This window comes from Lichenostomus cassidix, chromosome 14, assembly GCF_008360975.1.
Source record: "Lichenostomus cassidix isolate B80296 chromosome 14, HeHo_3.0, whole genome shotgun sequence".
NCBI classification, from domain to species: domain Eukaryota; kingdom Metazoa; phylum Chordata; class Aves; order Passeriformes; family Meliphagidae; genus Lichenostomus; species Lichenostomus cassidix.
In genome coordinates, this window is record NC_139495.1 from 7345872 (window position 1) to 7364922 (window position 19051).

At 37.0% G+C, this 19051-nt stretch overlaps 1 protein-coding gene across 1 annotated transcript in view; it reads left to right on the top strand.

The window, feature by feature from the left end:
• Nucleotides 1-19051, top strand: part of DNAH3 (dynein axonemal heavy chain 3) — a 62077-nt gene that overhangs the window by 9978 nt on the left and 33048 nt on the right. Inside the window, exons 15-36 of the mRNA XM_085074706.1 lie at nucleotides 1272-1395; nucleotides 2016-2172; nucleotides 3919-4063; nucleotides 4343-4554; nucleotides 4815-4906; nucleotides 5330-5444; nucleotides 6015-6131; nucleotides 6314-6493; nucleotides 7625-7761; nucleotides 8415-8616; nucleotides 9206-9298; nucleotides 9606-9716; nucleotides 11304-11418; nucleotides 11792-11990; nucleotides 13010-13118; nucleotides 13503-13616; nucleotides 14737-14913; nucleotides 15728-15819; nucleotides 16239-16458; nucleotides 17273-17407; nucleotides 17994-18105; nucleotides 18599-18840. Of these exons, the coding sequence (XP_084930832.1) occupies nucleotides 1272-1395; nucleotides 2016-2172; nucleotides 3919-4063; nucleotides 4343-4554; nucleotides 4815-4906; nucleotides 5330-5444; nucleotides 6015-6131; nucleotides 6314-6493; nucleotides 7625-7761; nucleotides 8415-8616; nucleotides 9206-9298; nucleotides 9606-9716; nucleotides 11304-11418; nucleotides 11792-11990; nucleotides 13010-13118; nucleotides 13503-13616; nucleotides 14737-14913; nucleotides 15728-15819; nucleotides 16239-16458; nucleotides 17273-17407; nucleotides 17994-18105; nucleotides 18599-18840 (3200 nt within the window). The remainder of the gene's footprint in view (nucleotides 1-1271; nucleotides 1396-2015; nucleotides 2173-3918; nucleotides 4064-4342; nucleotides 4555-4814; nucleotides 4907-5329; nucleotides 5445-6014; nucleotides 6132-6313; nucleotides 6494-7624; nucleotides 7762-8414; nucleotides 8617-9205; nucleotides 9299-9605; nucleotides 9717-11303; nucleotides 11419-11791; nucleotides 11991-13009; nucleotides 13119-13502; nucleotides 13617-14736; nucleotides 14914-15727; nucleotides 15820-16238; nucleotides 16459-17272; nucleotides 17408-17993; nucleotides 18106-18598; nucleotides 18841-19051) is intronic.

The following is a 19051-nucleotide window of genomic DNA, read 5'->3' on the forward strand; positions in this document are numbered from 1 at the left end:
AATATTTTTATATAGATAATGGGCTCTACATGCCTAAGCATTACATCTTCTAGGGTGCTAATGGAAAGTTCCAAAAGAGGTAGAAAGGAAATAAAAAGAATTCAATAGAGGCCAAAATATACCAGTGCAGCAAGGTATGGTAGAGAAATGGCATGCAGCATAGACAGGGCTTTTTAAATGTGCTTTAGGTATTATCAGGTCAATGTCATGTAGTCTGGCCAAATGATGTTACACCTCTACATGGTTAAATAAATTTCTTTGGAGAAAAGCCATCAAAAAAGCCACGTGTCAAAGGCTTCATGACAGCATGTGGAAATTGTGAGAATCTCTGAAGTTGAGGATTAGATAAGAGCAGGCCTTTAATTTTGCTGTCAAGATTTGCTGTTCTTGGTTAATATAAAGGCTGTTCTCCAAGACTGAAGAGACATCTGTAGAAGTTACTTTTATTTTGCATTTTTATTCAAAGTAAAAATGTAATTCACAAACGCAGTCTGTTATTTGCTGTGCCTAAAAAGGAAGGGCAGTTATATGAATGCAGAGCTATTTTAGTGTCAGGCTGATACCTCTTCCTTAAGCAAAATACACTCTTGGATCAGACAATGATGGAAATAATGAGGATATGCCATGTTTATTAGACTTCATTTATGATAAAAACTAGGATGTCTATAGAAGCCAGGACAGTTTTTTGTTACATTTTGGACTGGAGTGTTTGCAATTGCAGAATTTCATAATTACATATTCTCTGTAGCTGGGTTTATGAGCATGTGTCCTACATTAGTTATAATGAGCTAAGTGCACTGAACAGACAAATATGAAGATGGAGATGTCTGCTCATCTTCTAGTTGTGATGCTCTAGCTTTTGTGAAGATTTCAGCATTTACAGATTGAGGACTAGAAATGGTTTAAACATTTATCCATCTTATGTAGCTATAATATACATTTAGTTAGGAGTGGTCTGTCTCTGTGTGTAGTTGAATGGAACTGATATTCTGGAATAGCTGTTCTTACTAACTGTCTCTCCCTAGCTAACATCTTATTTAGAGAATTTCACATTCTTAACTTGTTTTTACAGTTTTGCTGTTAATCAGACTTGTTTTAAGGAAGAGTTTCTTTGCAGTGAAGATAATCCAGCCACCAGCTTCTTTGCTTATTCCTAAACATAGTTTAACTATTTTGCGTGTTAGTAGCCATTCTATTCTATAATAACCATTCTATTATATCATTGGTTAAAAGGTATTTTCTGAAAGAAGGCTATATATTTTTTATTTTAGATGATGACATAAACCTGAATAGCACAGTTTTCAATTGGCCTGATAAGATTAAGAGAATATTTGAAAGCAGTAAAAATATGTTGAATGACGTAAGGATTCAGGTAGAGAGAGCATTGATTCAAAGGTATGGTGTTAAGTAATTTTTTTGACTGGGTATTTTTAAAGAAAAGAAAAAGCTAACTATCAGTAGAAGGGAGATAATGTCAAAGAAGGAATACTGAGAAGGAAGCTGAGAAAGTAAGGAATAAACCTAGTTTTCAGTGTTATGGAGATTTCTCTTTTTGTTGTAGAAAAATACTATTGCTGAGGGTGGATTAGAGTATCCCTATACTTAAATAAATCTGAAAGAAAGAACGAGGGATTGGTCCAGAATATTCATAATTTTATGTTGTTATATTGATTAGTCCAGCAGTAGACATAGTTTTGTTACATTGTTTTCACTCTTCCTTTATTTTCTCCAGGTAGTAAAGGCAGCAAAGATAAGTAAACTAAAACAAATCAATTGTGAAGTTTGAAAATGGGCCTTGAATTCTAATCCTGTGAACTCCATAGTATTGATATAACTGATAAGTGAGCTTTGACTGACATCTATGTTTACAGTAGAATTGAGATCAGATTTCATGTGACAGTGCCTGTTGTAATTAATAAAATAATTGAATAATTATTAAATAATTGAATTAAATAATTGAAACCTGACAAGGAATGAAACACAACATTGTATTACACTAGCTATCTTTACCTCAGGTGTTCTCAGTTTAAGGAAACTCTTGAAGGTTACAATAAAAAGCTACAAAGCTTCAGAAGGCGGGGGGATATCGTGACTGCGGAAGAATTGAGGAAGAATGCTCAGGAACTTATAGAGTTAAATAAGAATCTAGATAATGCAGTATTAGAATTTCAGGTTAGTATTTATTAATCAAGTATGGAGTGGGTTACAGTGTGCTGGATGAGCAAAAGTTTGGTTCCTGCCCCTGATTTTTTTTTTCAAGGTTCTGGCCGTATACTGTTAAAATGGCTTTAAAATTTCCAAATTCGCCAAGTTGTGGCAGGTATCTTCTTGTCCCTGTGTGCTGATTTGTCCCAACTACTGAGTTGAACAGCGAAGTTTTTTGGAAAAAAACTTTATGGGAGTTTTAAGAATTGCAATACTGAACTTCACTGTTTCCAAGCATCAGTAGTAGCAAGATGCTAATCACAGAAAACAATTCTTCTGGCAGAGTTGGCAGAGGGAGAATATTAGGGAGCTGGCATTTTCCCTGAATCGTGGTTTGTGCACTGGAGCTTTTTTCAGTCCCTTTGCTTGTTCTCTGATTAAACCCAAATGTTTTCCAACTGTTTGCATCATTTCCATTTAATGCTGATAGGCATTCAGTACACATTTGAGCACATAATGGGATTTTCAAATGCTCAGAACTAAACTGAAGACCAAGATTCCTAGATTCTATTCAGGGCTCTCCATCCAATTTACTGTATCATTTTAAGTTGAACAGTTTGTCTTAGCTGTGACTCTGCTGGGAAATGAGAAGGGTTGTCTTTGAGAGATCTCACAGGCATTGTGAGGCTTAATTAACCTTCTAAATCACAGTGCGACAAGGAGATTTCTCTAAATATGGAGCCATAAGGGTCAGGATTTTAATTAAGTTTCACTCAAAAGAAAAATTGGAACCAATTAAATGAGTTTAGAATTTAGATAAATTGGTAGGCCTACATATCAATACTATTAATCTGATTTAAAGGCATCTGGTGTATTTAATTAGTGTGAGTTAACAGCACTGATACGTTGTTATAGGTAGATCAGAACAAGTAATTAAGCCTAACTTTCTTATTTCATTATCCCAGTGAGAGCTGTATCCACACAATTTAAATGATATGACAACTCAGTGAATACTTGAATTTAAATATTATCTTGGAATATGGATCTTTATAATTTTCTGCCTGCAGCTCATATTGAATGAGTGCAAGTTTTATGGAAGGCCTATTGGCATTATAAAAGCACAGACTTGGGACTCAATCTGAATTCAGTGTCTGCATTTCAGACAGCATTTCTATGTGCTTCACCTCCCTATCTGTAAAATGAAGAAGACAATACTTTTTTTAAAAATCTAGATATTTGCACATTGATTTTTACTGTAAAGTCCTTTGGGCAAAGATGATGTCTTACTATGAATAAGTATAGCAGATAACACCTGTTTTGGTGGGAGCTCCCAGATGATCTGTAAGAGGGAAAAAATCCTAATCACTTAAAAACAATTCCAACAAGCCTCTCTGACTGAGGAACTTACATTCAGATTTTAAAGTGGATTGGAAACTTGTGAGCCTTGTTTGCACTGAATGCCATGATAAATTATTTCATTCTAAAATGGATATGGACTCTTAAAATTATTTGAGTAGTAGTAAAAGATACTCACAAATGTTGGATTAATAGTTGGACTTAATGATCTTAAAATTGTTTAGGTTGGAAAATCATGGTTCATGATTCCATGAAATAACCAGGGGAATTTACCTGAAATCCACAGGCCTATATCTACAGATCTGCATTGCTTTAAGATGTGTAAAATAATTGTGTTCAATATTATCTGTTTAAAAGTTTAAACAACAATAGGATTTTTTTGGTGAAATAACACACTTTTTTCCCGCCCCCTTAAAGCTTATTAATTATGAAGAAGACTTGCTTGGGCGGGAGAAGACTCAATTTCCTGTATTGCAATCTTTACTTACAATGAAAGAACCCTATGAGCAGCTTTGGGTAACAGCATATACTTTCCATACCAAATCTGAGGAATGGATGAATGGTGAGACTTTGATGTACATTTGAGGAAACATGTTATTTTCTGTTAGTTATGTAGAAGCTGAAAGGGTTGATTAGTCATGAGGAAATATTTTTTTAAGAAATAAATGCTGTCAAGCAGTGTGAAATAGAGTTACTGACTTGGATTTTGCATTAAGATAAGTTTTTGTAACACAGTTGATTTCCAATTAGAGGACAATTATTAAAAATAGCTGTAATTAAACCACTCTGGAAATCTTATGCTGATATGCCTGCTGTGCTTTTCTTATGCTGCTGTATTCAGGATCTGTTCAGCAATTGAATGCTGATGAAATTAGTGATGAAGTTGGAAATATGTGGAGGACCATGTACAAGCTCAGTAAGGGCTTCTCAGACGGTCCTGTGCCCAGGCGCATGGCAGAATCCATGAAATACAAGCTTGATAAATTTAAACAGCATCTTCCTGTCCTGTCAATTGCCTGCAATCCTGGGATGAAGGAGAGACACTGGGAGCAGGTACTTGAAACCCTGCTTTAACTGTGGAAATACTCTGCCATGGAAACTGACAGTCCAATATCTTTTATCCTATGACATGATAGATCAGGTTTTGAAATCTGTAATGCCACAGGCAGAAGCTTCTTTGAATTAATAATTTATGGCAGAAAAGCAAATTAGTGTGTTGCACTAATGCTTCTTTAGAATTTGTTGCTTGCTGTTTGGAAGTATTTTACAAAAATGCATCTTGATAATAGATTTATTTCTTACTTTATTTTCAGATTAGTAAAATTGTAGGATGCGAGATCAAACCAGATGAAAATACTAGCCTTAAAAACATCTTGGACTATGGACTCGCAAAATTTATTGAAGAGTAAGAAGCTTAATCTAGTCTAATTTTTTAGACATTGTATTTCATAGGTCAGATACCAAGTATTAGTTCTTTTGGGGTTTTGTGTGCTGTTAGAACATGCTGCAAAATCAGCTGTATTTTATCAAGCTGTGAATTGTCAGTTTTCTTGTAGCACGGAGGCATAAAAATGCAGTTGTATTCCTAACCCACTTAATTTGCTTATTCAGAATTTTCTGTCTGTATTTGTCTTCCAATTAATGTCAATATCTCTAACTTGGTGAGGCTGAAAGTAGAAAAATGTTCCTTGAAGAAAGTGTCTGTGATATTATTAATGAATTACTATGAAAGGTAGTCTGATATGCCACTCCACCTACAAATGGTTTTTGTTTGGCTCTTCAGTGATGTTACAATCACATTTCAAAGATATGTTTCATTTCAATTTAGAGTAGAACCTGTTGGAGCAGCTGCAAGTAAGGAGTTTTCCTTAGAGAAATCAGTAGAGAAAATGAAATCGGAGTGGGTCAATGTGCAGTTCGGTTTGGTGAAGTACAGGGATACTGTAAGTAAACACCAAATCAATATATATTTGTATCTATATGTATATATGTCTATATATATACATGCATCTGAAAATAATTACTTTGATTCTGAATGCCAATTGAGAAATTAGGGGGATGTTGCTGCTGATTCATTGGGGCATGATGGAAAGTTGTATCTTAGCCCAGAGCTGGGCAGATGTCTCTGTTGTTATATATCTTTTTATTTGGACTTTAGTATCTGGAGAGCTTGTGATCTCACATACTCATCCTAACAAATCTGTAAGCCTGAGAACTTCTCCAGTTTTGTATGGAAAGCTGGACAGCAGCAAAATTTTAACTTGCCCAGAAGAAGCAAGAATCACTGTGCGAAAGATTGAGTCAGAAAGCACCAGCTCCCTATTCACAAAACAATCTGTCTCTGGACTTTTGAAACAGAGGTGTACAGAGGACATACTGTTTGATATCTTCACACATTTGCAGCCTTTCTCAATTCCTTGCTTCTTCAACCATCACAGAGAAGGGAGAAACAGGAATGAGTGGTGAAATAAAGTGACTGCCCTTTGACTTACCAAAATGTGATGTCTTTACAGGACATCAGCCTCCTGTCAGCAGTGGATGACATCCAGCTTTTGCTGGATGATCACATTATTAAGACTCAGACAGTATGTGGCTCTCCCTTCGTCAAACCAATAGAAGCTGAATGTGTGGTAAGGACAAGCCAGTTTGACTGAGTTTGCATGTCTCATAATATGCTTTCCCTAAGTGCTTCAAGGTATTTTGACATGATAAGACATTATAGAGTTGTTAGCTGTTTCTAAGAATCCATATTCACATTTCTTGATTTATTCTTGTTGTAATTTTTCTTAACTACTAAATGTTTTCATTGCAGGGCTGGAGAGATAAGCTGTGTTTAATGCAAGATATTATAGATGGCGCTTTAAAATGTCAGGCAACATGGATGTATTTGGAACCAATTTTTAGTTCAGAAGATATTATAGCTCAAATGCCTGAAGAGGGCAGAAAGTTTAAGATTGTGGATTCTTACTGGAAAAACATTATGGTAGAAGTGGTAAGTGCTTACATTTCACAAATTGTGTCTGTTTATGCACATCTGATAACACAATTATTAATGTCATGTCATGTGCATATACTGTTCGTTTCTGTAGTTTGGTATTTGTATCCATGGAATGGAAAATCCTTTACTAAATACCTTCAATGAATTCTGGTCTTGCAGTAAAAGTGGTAGATTATCATCTCATTATTGCTTTGAGACTTTTGTAAAGGCTGAGCATTGAAGGGTGAATTAGACCTTAAGTAACGTATGAATTCTAAATTTTCTTGCTTTTTTGTGGCTAAAGGGTCAGAATTAGGTAGAAAGATGGATGATTTATGCTTTCAGTATCTGCTCAGGGCTTCACTGACAATCTGTACAAAGCCTTATCTAGATACAAGGAGAGTTTGCATTAGACTTATAAGGTGTACACAATTTGGAGCAACTAAGTGAAGTGTTTTTTTTTTCAAGTGATTGTTCTCTAATATGTGGTGGCATGGTTGTTAAAAAACTTAGTGAGTATGGACTGTCATGGTAGTGTGTCAGGTTAAGATAATGGGGATAGGAATTGGTAACCTGTTCAATTCCCTGTAAATACGTTGAGTAAGAGGCCAGACAGTGGTGGTGTGAGATGTTTGTCAAATATGCTGGGAGTGTGTGGTTGTGTGATAAAGGTGTTGAAATAATCAGTGTAACTAAGTAGAAGTTGAGACCTGTCCAGCAGCTCAGACTCTGTGAATGATGAAGCCTGTACTGAAATAGAACCCTCTGAAGAGGAGTGCTATCAGAAACAAAAGATGCAACCTAGATAGTGAGAACAGAGAGTAATTGTCATGTGCTGTGTCTCTGATGGAACTTATTTGTGAGTGGGAAACAACGTAGCAAGCTCAAGACACAGGAGTAAGTGCCAAAGATCTTATTTCCTGATATTTCCTTCATTAATGTCTATAAAGTTCAAGCTGGTAAAACTGACAGTCTGAAAAGCAAAACTATCAAATAATGCAAACATATGTAATAACATGCAAGCACAGTACAAGAAGGAATACAGATCTTTAGCCTCCTGCAATATATGTGATTGATGCTCACAATTTTAATGTGAAACTTACTGCAGTTTCTAGCAGTTTCTTCTATATGTTTGTTTTTACAAAGGAGCAAGACACAAAGGTACTTGTAGCAACCGAACAACCCAAGATGTTAGACAAACTTCAGGAAGCAAATATTCTCTTAGAGGACATTCAGAAGGGGCTGAATGCTTACTTGGAGTCAAAAAGATTGTTTTTCCCAAGGTAAAATAATTAAACAGGCCTAAGTTAGAAACAAGGAGCCATAAGCTCCTTCAAACCATTTCTACTGAACTGAAGAGTCTCATTTTATAAACATGTGTGGGACAAAGTCATGTGCAGCAAAAAATGAAAACCTGTTCTCATCTCCAGACATACCTCATTTTCCTCAGTTGTGAAATGCCAGGAACAGGCTGGGATGGGAAGCCACAATCTGTCTATCACAATGTAAACTTTGATTAGAAAGGCATTATTGCTTACAGAGTATTTTTGAAGGAACTTGCTCCTTTCCCATGGCTGATATGCAATTATGTCCCTGCCCTACCCTCTTGGGAGGTGTGTGACCCGTGGGAGTTGTACATGATCACGAGGAGCAGGGTTTTTACAGGGTGCTTAATGGCTGGCTGGAGCCATCTGGTCTTTCCTGCCTGAGTTTGAGAACCCTTATACTTCGTTTGCATAAAGGATGGTCACACTGAAATTCTGGAAAAACAGATGTGACGAGTTTTGTAATGTTACAAATTGCTTAAGGAAAGCGATTTGAGATAATAATTTCCTCTCTGATACACTAGTGTCTTAAGCAACAATAAAACCAATTGCATGAATAGATTATTAATGGCAATTTTTGTGACTGGAAAGTAATTGTATTTTTCTGGCAGATTCTTCTTCCTGTCTAACGATGAGCTGCTTGAAATACTGTCTGAAACAAAGGATCCACTTCGAGTACAACCACATTTAAAGAAGTGTTTTGAAGGAATTGCTAGACTGGAGTTCACAGAAGATCTGGAGATCACAGGAATGATCAGTTCAGAGAAAGAAATGGTTCCTTTCATAGAAAAAATCTATCCCCTGAAAGCAAATGTAATTTAAAAAAAAAATTTACTATATGAAATTAGCTTAATACATAATACATGGCATAAAGTGCATGTTTTTGAGGGAATTAGGTTTAAATCATTTAGGATCACGTCATGAAAGATGTTGAAGGAAGTGACAGTGCAGACTGGTATTCTAGACTTAAAAGGATTTCCTACGAAAAGGGGTAAGACATACTAATTTTGCAGTAAATTCCTCTGAAAGGTGGGACATGGTGTGAGTTACAGATCCCTTTTTCCCTTAATCCTGCAGGAACAAAGCATGCCCTGGGTTAAAATGAGCAGGCTTAGCTGACCCTGCAATCTATTTTTTTTGTTTATGCTTTTATGAAACATATCCAGCTGTTTCTTTAGCTGGCTTGTCTTTAGAGTTAGCTTAATCTACCTGCCTTCAGACTGTGTAAACTACAATATTACCTCTCAGAATTTGGGAAGTTTCAACCTTTATTCCTTTTATATACAACACCCAGATCAGAAGAAAGCAGATTTAAGCCTAACACATTTCAAATAATTTGTCATTGAAGAGGAATATAATTGGGAAATGTGTATTGACTCTTAACTGTTTTTCTTTCTTGAAGGGCATGGTAGAAAAATGGCTTTTCCAAGTAGAAGAAATGATGTTGGCCAGTGTAAGACATGTTCTTCAAGGTGGCATAAAAGGATATAGCCAGGTAATCATTCCTGAACTATGGGATAAGTTAGATTTCGCAAGCAAATGTACATGAAGAGGTTGCTGAAATTCTTAACCAGGGAAACATGTTTGAAGCTGAGTGGAATCCAGCTCTTCTTGCTCAGTAGTACCAATCTGAAGTGTTAACTCTGAAGTTTAATGAAGAAAAAGTATTAAAGCTTTACATGCTGATTCTCATTTATTTGCGGCATGAGACTAAAGACATTTGGGGAAAGTAATTGTTATCAGTGCCACAATCTAATGTGGTTATATGACTTCTTGTGTCTGGAATGGATCTTTTGCTTAAGGTTCCTCGAAAAGAGTGGGTGCTTCAGTGGCCTGGACAGGCAGTGATTTGTGTTTCATCCATTTACTGGACAGAAGAAGTGTCTGAGGCTATAAGGAACAGAGCTTTACAAGTAAGATTTTCTTCTAACTTTCTATTTCTAAGCACGGCACTCTGAATAATTAATAAAAAGCTCCTTCTAGCAAAGAAGATCCTCAGCCAACAACATATTGCAATTTACTCATGCAGCATGTTTTGTTTTTCCTTTTGCATTGGGTCTTAGCAGAGGTTCCCATTTACTTCAGTGTGTATCAGGAGAAATCCTACTGAAGGAAATTGTGTCACTTCATTTACAAGTGACACTGGTTTAAATTAAAGTACTGAACAAAAAGTGACAGACCATTGTTAAACACTATGTATTTTTCTTTCTAATTCCTGTCTTTACATGAGAAGCCTCAGAGAAACATGCAGACAGAAATCTCTCTTTACAGAATGGTGCAGTTATTTCACAGAATTAATGAGGTTGGAAAAGACCTCTTGAGTCCAACCTGTGACCCAACACCACCTTGTCAACCAGCCCATGGCACTCAGTGCCATGTCCAGTCTCCTTAAACACCTCCAGGGACAGTGACTCTACCACCTCCCTGGGCAGGCCATTCCAATGTCTAATCACTCTTGCTGTACAAAAATTCTTCCTAATATTCAACCTAAACCTCCCCTGGTACAGCTTAAGACTATGGCCCCTTGTCCTGTCACTTGTTTCCTGGGAGCAGAGCCTGATCCCCACGTGGCTACAACCTCCTTTCAGGGATTTGCAGAGTGATAAGGTCACCACTGATTTCTCTGGTTATTGTTTGACTCTGCTGGTGAGGAAGGTGCAGCAGCCAAATTTGTTATTTCATACGAGAGACTTTTCTTATTTGTTCATAGTGCCTCTGTAACTACAGCAGTTTTAACTATTGCTTCATTGAGGCTTTACTCAAATTCATGCCCAAGTAGTGGAAATAATTTCTGTTTAATTCAATAGGCTTTTTTGTGATCCTTTTTAAGCTGAGTGGATGAGGATTTATTTGGAGATTAATTCTGTCAACAGAATGTTTGAGCTGCTTTTTAAATGTTGAAATAGAAAAGTATTGATAAACTGTATCCTTACTGAATTTCTTAGATTTAACCTGCCTGTATTATTTAACTCCAGTTAAAGATCTTATTCCATGTATCCAGACAGAACTAAAAATGTTTATTACTTTCAGACAAAGTACCCTGAAAAATCCATAGCTGAATAAAAATGAGAAGAAATCACAGAACATTGAATCACAAAATATAAGGGACCTCCTGACATCATATAGTCCAACCCCTGTTTAAAGCAGAGCCAACTAAACCAAGTGGCTAATCGACTTGGACCATAAGCTGATTCCTTTCTTGTATGGGGTAACCAAAACAAAGAATATCTGCTCCTCTCCCATCACAGAATTTTGTCATTTCCATTAGGAAGAAAGATAACCTTTCTGCTTATACTACTTTTAGGCCATAAATATTTTTGAGGTGTTCATAGTAAAATAACATGCCAGTATACAAAAGAGAATTTTAAACGTTTGTGTAGTGCCCAGACTTCCACTAATATGTTTTGTTGGAAGGGCTGTCTCCAATGATTGCACCCACAGGACCTTAGGAACTGCTGGCTACCACATCACATTACTGCCTGTGTTTGTTTCTGTGACAGGATTTCTTGGAGAAAAGCAATTTACAGATTAAGGACATAGTGGAGTTAGTGAGAGGAAAGCTGTCCAGTGGAGCCCGGCTGACCCTTGGAGCTCTCATTGTCATTGATGTTCACGGTAATGCTACTGCTGCTCTTGTTGCACTGGGGCAGTGCTGCTATCCCTGGCTGGGTGGAATATTGGAGAGAGGCAACTAAAATGCTTTCTCTAACTTGAATCAGAGTTATTCCTCAGTCCTTTGGGCGAATAGGGATTGCTCAGTACTGCACAGTGATTTCCCATCTACTTAGGCACTGGAATCTGGTTAAAATTAAGCTGAATCCCTATGCAAAACAAGTGCAAATTCCTGTCTAATGTGAATGTCAGCCTCTAAATGCTGAATTCCTTTTACATAGCTCCAAGTAAATGTTACTTGACTTACAAGTTGTTTCAAGTAAATTAACACAGTAGAAGTGTTCAGATTTTTCAAACAATCTGTTTCTTACTCTAGCTCGTGATGTGGTCTCAAAATTGGTTGAAGACAAAATCATAGATCTGAATGACTTCCAGTGGATTTCACAGCTGAGATACTACTGGGAAGAGAATGATGTAATTGTGCGAATGATCACAACAGAAATGAGATATGGTTATGAGTATTTGGGCAATTCTCAACGTCTGGTTATAACCCCACTAACAGATCGATGTTATAGGTAAAACCACATTGTCTGTGAATAATGTTTTCATTTTTTGGGTTGGTCTTTGTTTACTTTCATTTCTTCTAGTTAATAATACCAGGAACCTCAGCAGCTAACATTTTCTTGTAGATTTTGGAGGCAAATCTTATACATCTTTACCCAAATATGGTAAAATATTTAGAATGTATAGGCTTCTGCACCAGTAGAGTAACAGACTATTGTATCCAAGAAGGTGCTTCTGAAAAGAGGTGACAGCACATGGTACTGGAACTGGAGGGAAATCTACAGTAGCACTGGTCAATTAATTGATCTGAAGTAAGACACACACTTTGGGTATGCCTGCCTGTAAGATAAATGAGGTAATTATAGAGCCCTTCACAGATGTTTGAATGCTGTTAGCTTCCTGTTCCTCCACTGGCTTGCAAGAGGTTATAACAGAAATGCTTCAGTTCTCAAGGTTGAAATATTCAAAGGCATTTGGGATTTCACGTCTGGTGAGCCCTCAAGACATGAGTCAAAGCCTTTGAATGAGGGTTTTGTAAAATAGTCAGATCACTCCAGTGTTAATAGGGATCTCATTTTAATAAGATGTTCACTTGAAAAGCAATGTGATTCCCAGGTTTTTGTAACAACCTTTATGCTTTCTCATCCATTTCTAAAGATTGGCTGAGTTTATAAAGCCAGCTTTAAGTTCTTCCCAGTTCAAGTGCCACTTGAGGGAAATGTGTGCTTTTGCAGACTCTACCATTTTGCTCATGGCGCTGTGCATTTGCTCGTGTAATTGAAAATGTACAAAGTAGATGCATATAATAAAAGCCTTAGCCTTTCTTTTAGGCCAAGTGGCTGAATGTGAGCTTCCACAATTAGGAATCACTTATGAGACAATACTGGGTTTTTAGGGCAAGCTGCAAAGTCAGTAGAGAAAGTAAATTGTTTTCAGGGGAGCCTGTATAGGAAAATACTTATGAATCCATTCAGAAACAATCTGACATTAAAGATTGCTATTTCTAATGCCTGTGTTCTTGATAATGTAGGACATTAATGGGTGCCTTGAAATTAAACCTTGGTGGTGCTCCAGAAGGGCCTGCTGGAACTGGCAAGACAGAAACAACAAAAGATCTAGCAAAAGCAATAGCTAAGCAGGTACCAAAACTCCCCCCCTTTTTTTTTTCCTTTTTCTTTTTTTTTCTTTTTCTTTTTTCCTTGACTTTCCACTCTTTATAATTGCATATATAAATACTTCTTAAAATGCCATTATTAAGCAAATACTACCTGTTTTGTAGCTATTCATTTACGGTTGTACTCAAACATCTTAAAGGTCTTTTCCAGCCTAATGTTATTGTGATTCTGTTCTTTAGTCACAAGAATAGTTGGTAAGAAGCACACATTTAGGACTGTGTCTATATCCCATCCTGGTTTTCTAATCCAAAATTAGCAACAATAATCCCTTCCCATTTTAGATGCTAAGAATTTTATAGTTGACTTTGTGTGTTAGTCCTGAGAAATATTCTCTGTGTTTTGTTGTAGTGTGTTGTCTTTAATTGCTCAGATGGCCTCGATTACAAGGCAATGGGCAAGTTCTTCAAGGGACTGGCACAAGCTGGGGCATGGGCCTGCTTTGACGAGTTCAATAGAATTGAGGTAATGTTTTAACTCAGACTAATAAAATGAGAAAGCTTTAATTTAAGACACAAGAAGTTTTAGATTTAGACATGACAGTGTTATTGCCATTTTTCTACTTTTACTTGTGGTGAGGCCTCTTTGTTTTAAAAATTAGTGACACAGAAATAGGCACTCAGCTGCCTGCTATAGAAGCACATGCCTACCTGTGCTTTGTTGCAGAAGTTTTGTGTTCTGGGTCAATTTAGCTGAAAAAAATGTTCCTATACAATATTTTTTTTTTTTTTTGGTATGTGACACCCATTTGTTGGGAAAGAATTGCTCTTGTCTTCTCCCTGAGAAATCAAGCTGCAACTGTGGAGTTGCACTTGTGTATATTCAGCACAGGACAGAGAAATCCCAGTGGAGGGATTCCTGTAATGACTAACTGAGTGACCTGGTTATCAAGCAGTGTGAACAGACACATCTAATTCCCTCCTTGATCTTACTCTGGTGTTTCAGTTTTGTTTAATTTGGTCACTGATGACTTTGGGTAAGTTTTATTGTTACTTTGTTATAATTCAATTTAAGTACATACTAGTAAATGTGGAAATTCCATGGAATTCTATTTTGTATGTATTAGTATTTTTAACTCCTTAATTTTTCCATTTTTCTGCTGTAGCTTATTTTCTAGTGAATTCAAGCATTAGCATTCCTTTTCCAATATTCTGTTATCTTGATACTTTAAAACACTCAGGATTGGCACTGGGCAGCCTTACCTATTACTTACCCTCAATTTTGGTCATCGTGTGAATAAGTTTTTCTGAAGGGTTGAAACTCTTTACGTGTCTGAGTTGAAGGGAAAGTGCTTTTAGAGGCCTCCAGAGGGAGTTCCTGTCCAACTAACTTAGATGTCTACATTCAGGCACATGGTATTTCCCTGTGGAGGCATTTAGAGGCCTCTGTTGATCAGTCTCTGTTAGCTGAGTAGAGAACAGTGGAACTAACTTTCAGACAATTCCTTCAAAAGGCAGCTAGGGTTTCCTATATTTCCTCCATTTCCCTGGAGGAATGCAAATACAACCATCAAAATATGCAAAAAAAACCTTTTGATATTATCTATAAGTGTCTTATGTTTTCCAATCTGTTCTGTCTGTATCAGGTTGAAGTATTATCTGTAGTTGCCCAACAAATACTTAGCATCCAGCAAGCTATTATTCGCAAACTCAAAAAATTCAACTTTGAAGGGACAGAGATCTCTCTTAACCCTACATGTGCAGTGTTTATTACGATGAATCCTGGCTATGCTGGACGGGCAGAGTTGCCTGATAATCTGAAGGTAAGTCTGAAATCCTGCTTTCTTGTAGAAGTTAAACTGAATTTGCACCTTCTAGTCTACAGTAGTAAGAAAAGCCAGCAATTGAATTGATGTGTAATGGTTGCTTAGGGAAGGAAAACATCATCCCTCCTTGCTTCTTCCACTGAGCATGACCCCCTATGCTCTGGAAATGTCCCTTGGGTCAGCTGTCCTGTCTGTGTCCCCTCCCAAATCCTTGTGCACCCCCATTCTCCTGGCTGGTGTGTGGGGTGAGGAGCAGAAAAGGCCTTGACTCTAATCTGTGCTCAGCAATAACAAAAACATCCCTGAATTATCAACAGTGTTTCCAGCACAAATCCAAAACACAGCCTCAGGCTAGCTACTGTGAAACAAATTAACTCTATCCCAGTCATAACCAACACAACTGATAACCTGTTCAAATGTATCCTGCTGTGCTTTTCACCAAGCTTTAGTAAACAGTTAGGATTGCAGAAAATGCACAGATGAAAGGTCTCAGTCTAATCATACTGATAGGAGTTTACAGCTTTAACTGTTCGCTCCCTAAGTGGAAATTCTCTGGGTTTACAATGGCTTGGTGATCCCAATACCAGTTTAAATTTATTACAAATTTATGAATTGCTGAGACACTATGGAGAGACTGATATGGCCCTGGTTCTTTTTCTAGCATTGCCACAATTCTTTGCATCATCTTTTACAAGGTCTCAACCAATGTGCATTCATAAATTTATGGAGAGATGCTATTATTACAAAACAGGCACAATTTATTATAATATGCCATAGTCAAAAGTTAGTATCTTAAGTTTTTTTCTTATAGGCACTGTTCCGAACAGTTGCCATGATGGTCCCAGATTATGCCTTGATAGGAGAAATTTCACTTTATTCAATGGGATTTCTGGACTCCAAGAGGTAAGACATGCTGAATTTTCTACCTTAGTTGAGTCTGATATACCTCATTCCTCTATAAGGCATATATGTGTGTTTCAGGCATATAGCTCGGGAAGGCTGTCTATGTTCTGTTTCTCCAGAAAGTACTGTTTAATCTGCTTTCTTGAAAATTCACATTTACCATCTCACGTTGACAGATATGCACTTCTACGCAGGATCATTTGGAAAATGTATCAAAATATCAAACAGAATCCCTAAATGATGCACATGTTCTCTAGCATAGCATAATCTATAGTCTTGTTTCCCAGGTGTTTTGGGCTATCTTGTCAGCTGATGTGTCTTAGAATCACTGCAGTTGCCTTTTGTATATAGGTAGGTCAGTTATTTTCCTTGCATGGTGAGAAATTTTCATTGTACATGTTCTATTTTATTATCCACAGTCTTGCTCAGAAAATTGTTGCCACTTACCGTTTGTGCTCAGAGCAGTTGTCATCTCAGCACCACTATGATTATGGAATGCGTGCAGTTAAATCTGTCCTGACAGCAGCAGGCAACCTCAAACTGAAGTACCCAACTGAGGATGAAAGTGTGTTGTTACTCCGGGCATTGATGGATGTTAATTTGGCCAAGTTCTTGTCCCAGGATGTGCCATTGTTTCAGGTGAGGTACCAGGCCAGTGTGTTCTAGGTTTTGTGATGATGAGATCCATTATAAGAACCTACGGAAACAGGTCATTATCTTAATTTAGAACAGCTTGATCTAGATGATGCCATATTAGTGTAGAGTTATTTCAGTCCACTGATCTGGAGGAGCTCTTTGGTGCTGTTGGGACTATTTTGAAAAGCAAACTTTCAGTGGTGCCTTTTAAGTTATTCTATAAAATGTTTTAAAATCTTGTTAAAAGTTATCTTGTGTTGTTTCATTTGTGAAAATAATTATTTGAAGTTTGTATTCTGGCTTTGTGCTCCAAAAGAGATGTAGATAATTAAATTAAGGTCAATAAGAAATTTGAGTTCAGGATAAAAATGATAAAGTTTCTGTTTGCATGCTGCTTCAATAGAAAATAAAGACTATGTTAAGCCACAAAGCAATCAGTATTAAAGACTCAGAGCTAGGGTATGAGCACAGCCAGAGTCACTGCTTTGAAATTTTGAAACACATACCCTTCTATTTAATCAGTGAAATTCTTTCAACTACTTTCACATTTTTTTGTATAATACTGATGGGGGCAAATGTGGAAAGGTTAAGCTGCTTTTTACAATAGCAGTGTGTTTATGAAAACTGCAGGCACAGGTTTCTGTTTCATGTATACAGAATACTTCCATGACTACAGTTTGCCTAGAAGTTTGTTTTGTTCTGCTGAGGACATTTGCTTTTAAGCTCCTGTTAAATGTATGAATATTTTTTTATGTGGTAATTTTCTCTTTTTGTAACTTGTGTTTAAGTAGTGTTCTATTCTGTCTTTCCTTAACAGGGTATCATATCTGACCTGTTTCCTGGAGTAGTTCTTCCTACACCAGATTATGGCCTATTTATCAAGGCACTAAATGAAAATATCGAAAAATTGAATCTTCAACCAGTTCCATGGTTCATTGGAAAAATTATTCAGGTTTATCTTCACATACTTCTGGGGAAGAAAAGCATGAGAGCGGAAATACCCTGCATTCATTGTCTGTGTCATGAATGAATAGCTAATAGTTTCCTTGCCAATTAATGAAATATTACAAATGGAGTATTTTTACCAAGTAAAAATAATGGAATAAAAGCCTGCTTTGCTCATAGTGATTCTGTAATTCAGACAGTGTGTGAAGGAGCTAACGTGTGCAGCCACATTGCAGGGCTTGTGGTTCAGGATAGAAAACTACACTGAATCTATTACTAACTGATGTAGTGTAGCCTAGTGGACAGAATGCTGGACTAGGAGTCAGGCCCTGTTCCCAGTTCTGTTCCCAGTCTCTTTGAGAAGTCTTGAAAGAGGTGATCTTGCTTATGCTTCACTTAAATTGTATCAGTGGGAGTTGCCCTAAAAGCATGACTGCCCTCTGACTTGGATTAAGGCTTTGGTCAGCCAGCAGAGTGCAGAGATTTGGTTCTGTTACATCTGAATGCAGGAGAGAGACTTTTATTTTCATACACATAACACCTAACACTTGCATTTGTGCCATGTTGAAGAGTATCTCTCTTGTCACTGGCAGGTGTACGAAATGATGCTGGTGCGCCATGGTTTCATGATTGTTGGAGATCCCATGAGTGGGAAGACCAGTTCATACAAAGTGCTGGCTGGAGCCCTGGCTGATTTGTGTGCAGGTAACATTGCCCAGCCATAAACTTCTCATTAAATGAAGTTAATTCTATGACTTGTTTTTTCTTTGCTAAGATATGCTCAGGTTGTTAATTGTCTGATATTATTCTTTCTTGACTGCAAAATTTCTATTAATTTAACTACTTTTGTCTGGTATTTATGTCTGATAGTATCTTTGTCTACTGGAAGACTAAGCACTGCTAATGTGTTTGTGCTTTTCTGAATTTTGTTAGGCATTTCATTTGTGCATAATACTCTTGAAAAAATTAGCTCCGATAGGATATTGTAAGTGGCTCCCATAAATATATGAAATATATGCTGCTATTGTACAAGTAAGGGAAATTCTTATTTACTCCTACCTAGATGCCAGATATCTGGTTTTTTTTGCTTTGAACAGCTAATGTAGGATCCTCAGGAATCATCTTGTTCTGTACTTCAGCTGTTGAATAAAACCAACCTATCAAATTCTCAAGCTCATCTGTTTGCCTTTTTACACAGCAAACGCCATGGATGAATTTGCTGTCAAATACAAAGTTATTAATCCTAAAGCCATTACTATGGGGCAGTTGTATGGCAGTTTTGATCCTGTAAGTCACGAGTGGTCAGATGGAATTCTTGCAAAAGCCTTCAGGGAACAAGCATCTTCTACCACAGATGATCGCAAGTGGATTATTTTTGATGGCCCAGTGGATGCAGTTTGGATAGAGAACATGAACACTGTGCTGGATGATAATAAAAAGGTAGCCTAATTTTTGTCCATAACCTCATATTTGAATAAAAATACTTTATTTTAGTAGTAGCAATATTGTTACTACATTAGACAAAGGAGGTGTGAAACTCAGGAGAGGCTGATCTGCTTTAAAGCATTGCTTTATTTCCTCAGTTGTATGAGTGGATTTAGATAGTATTAAGTGGTATTAACCTGTTGCTTCTCTCTAGAAGCCTTGTCTT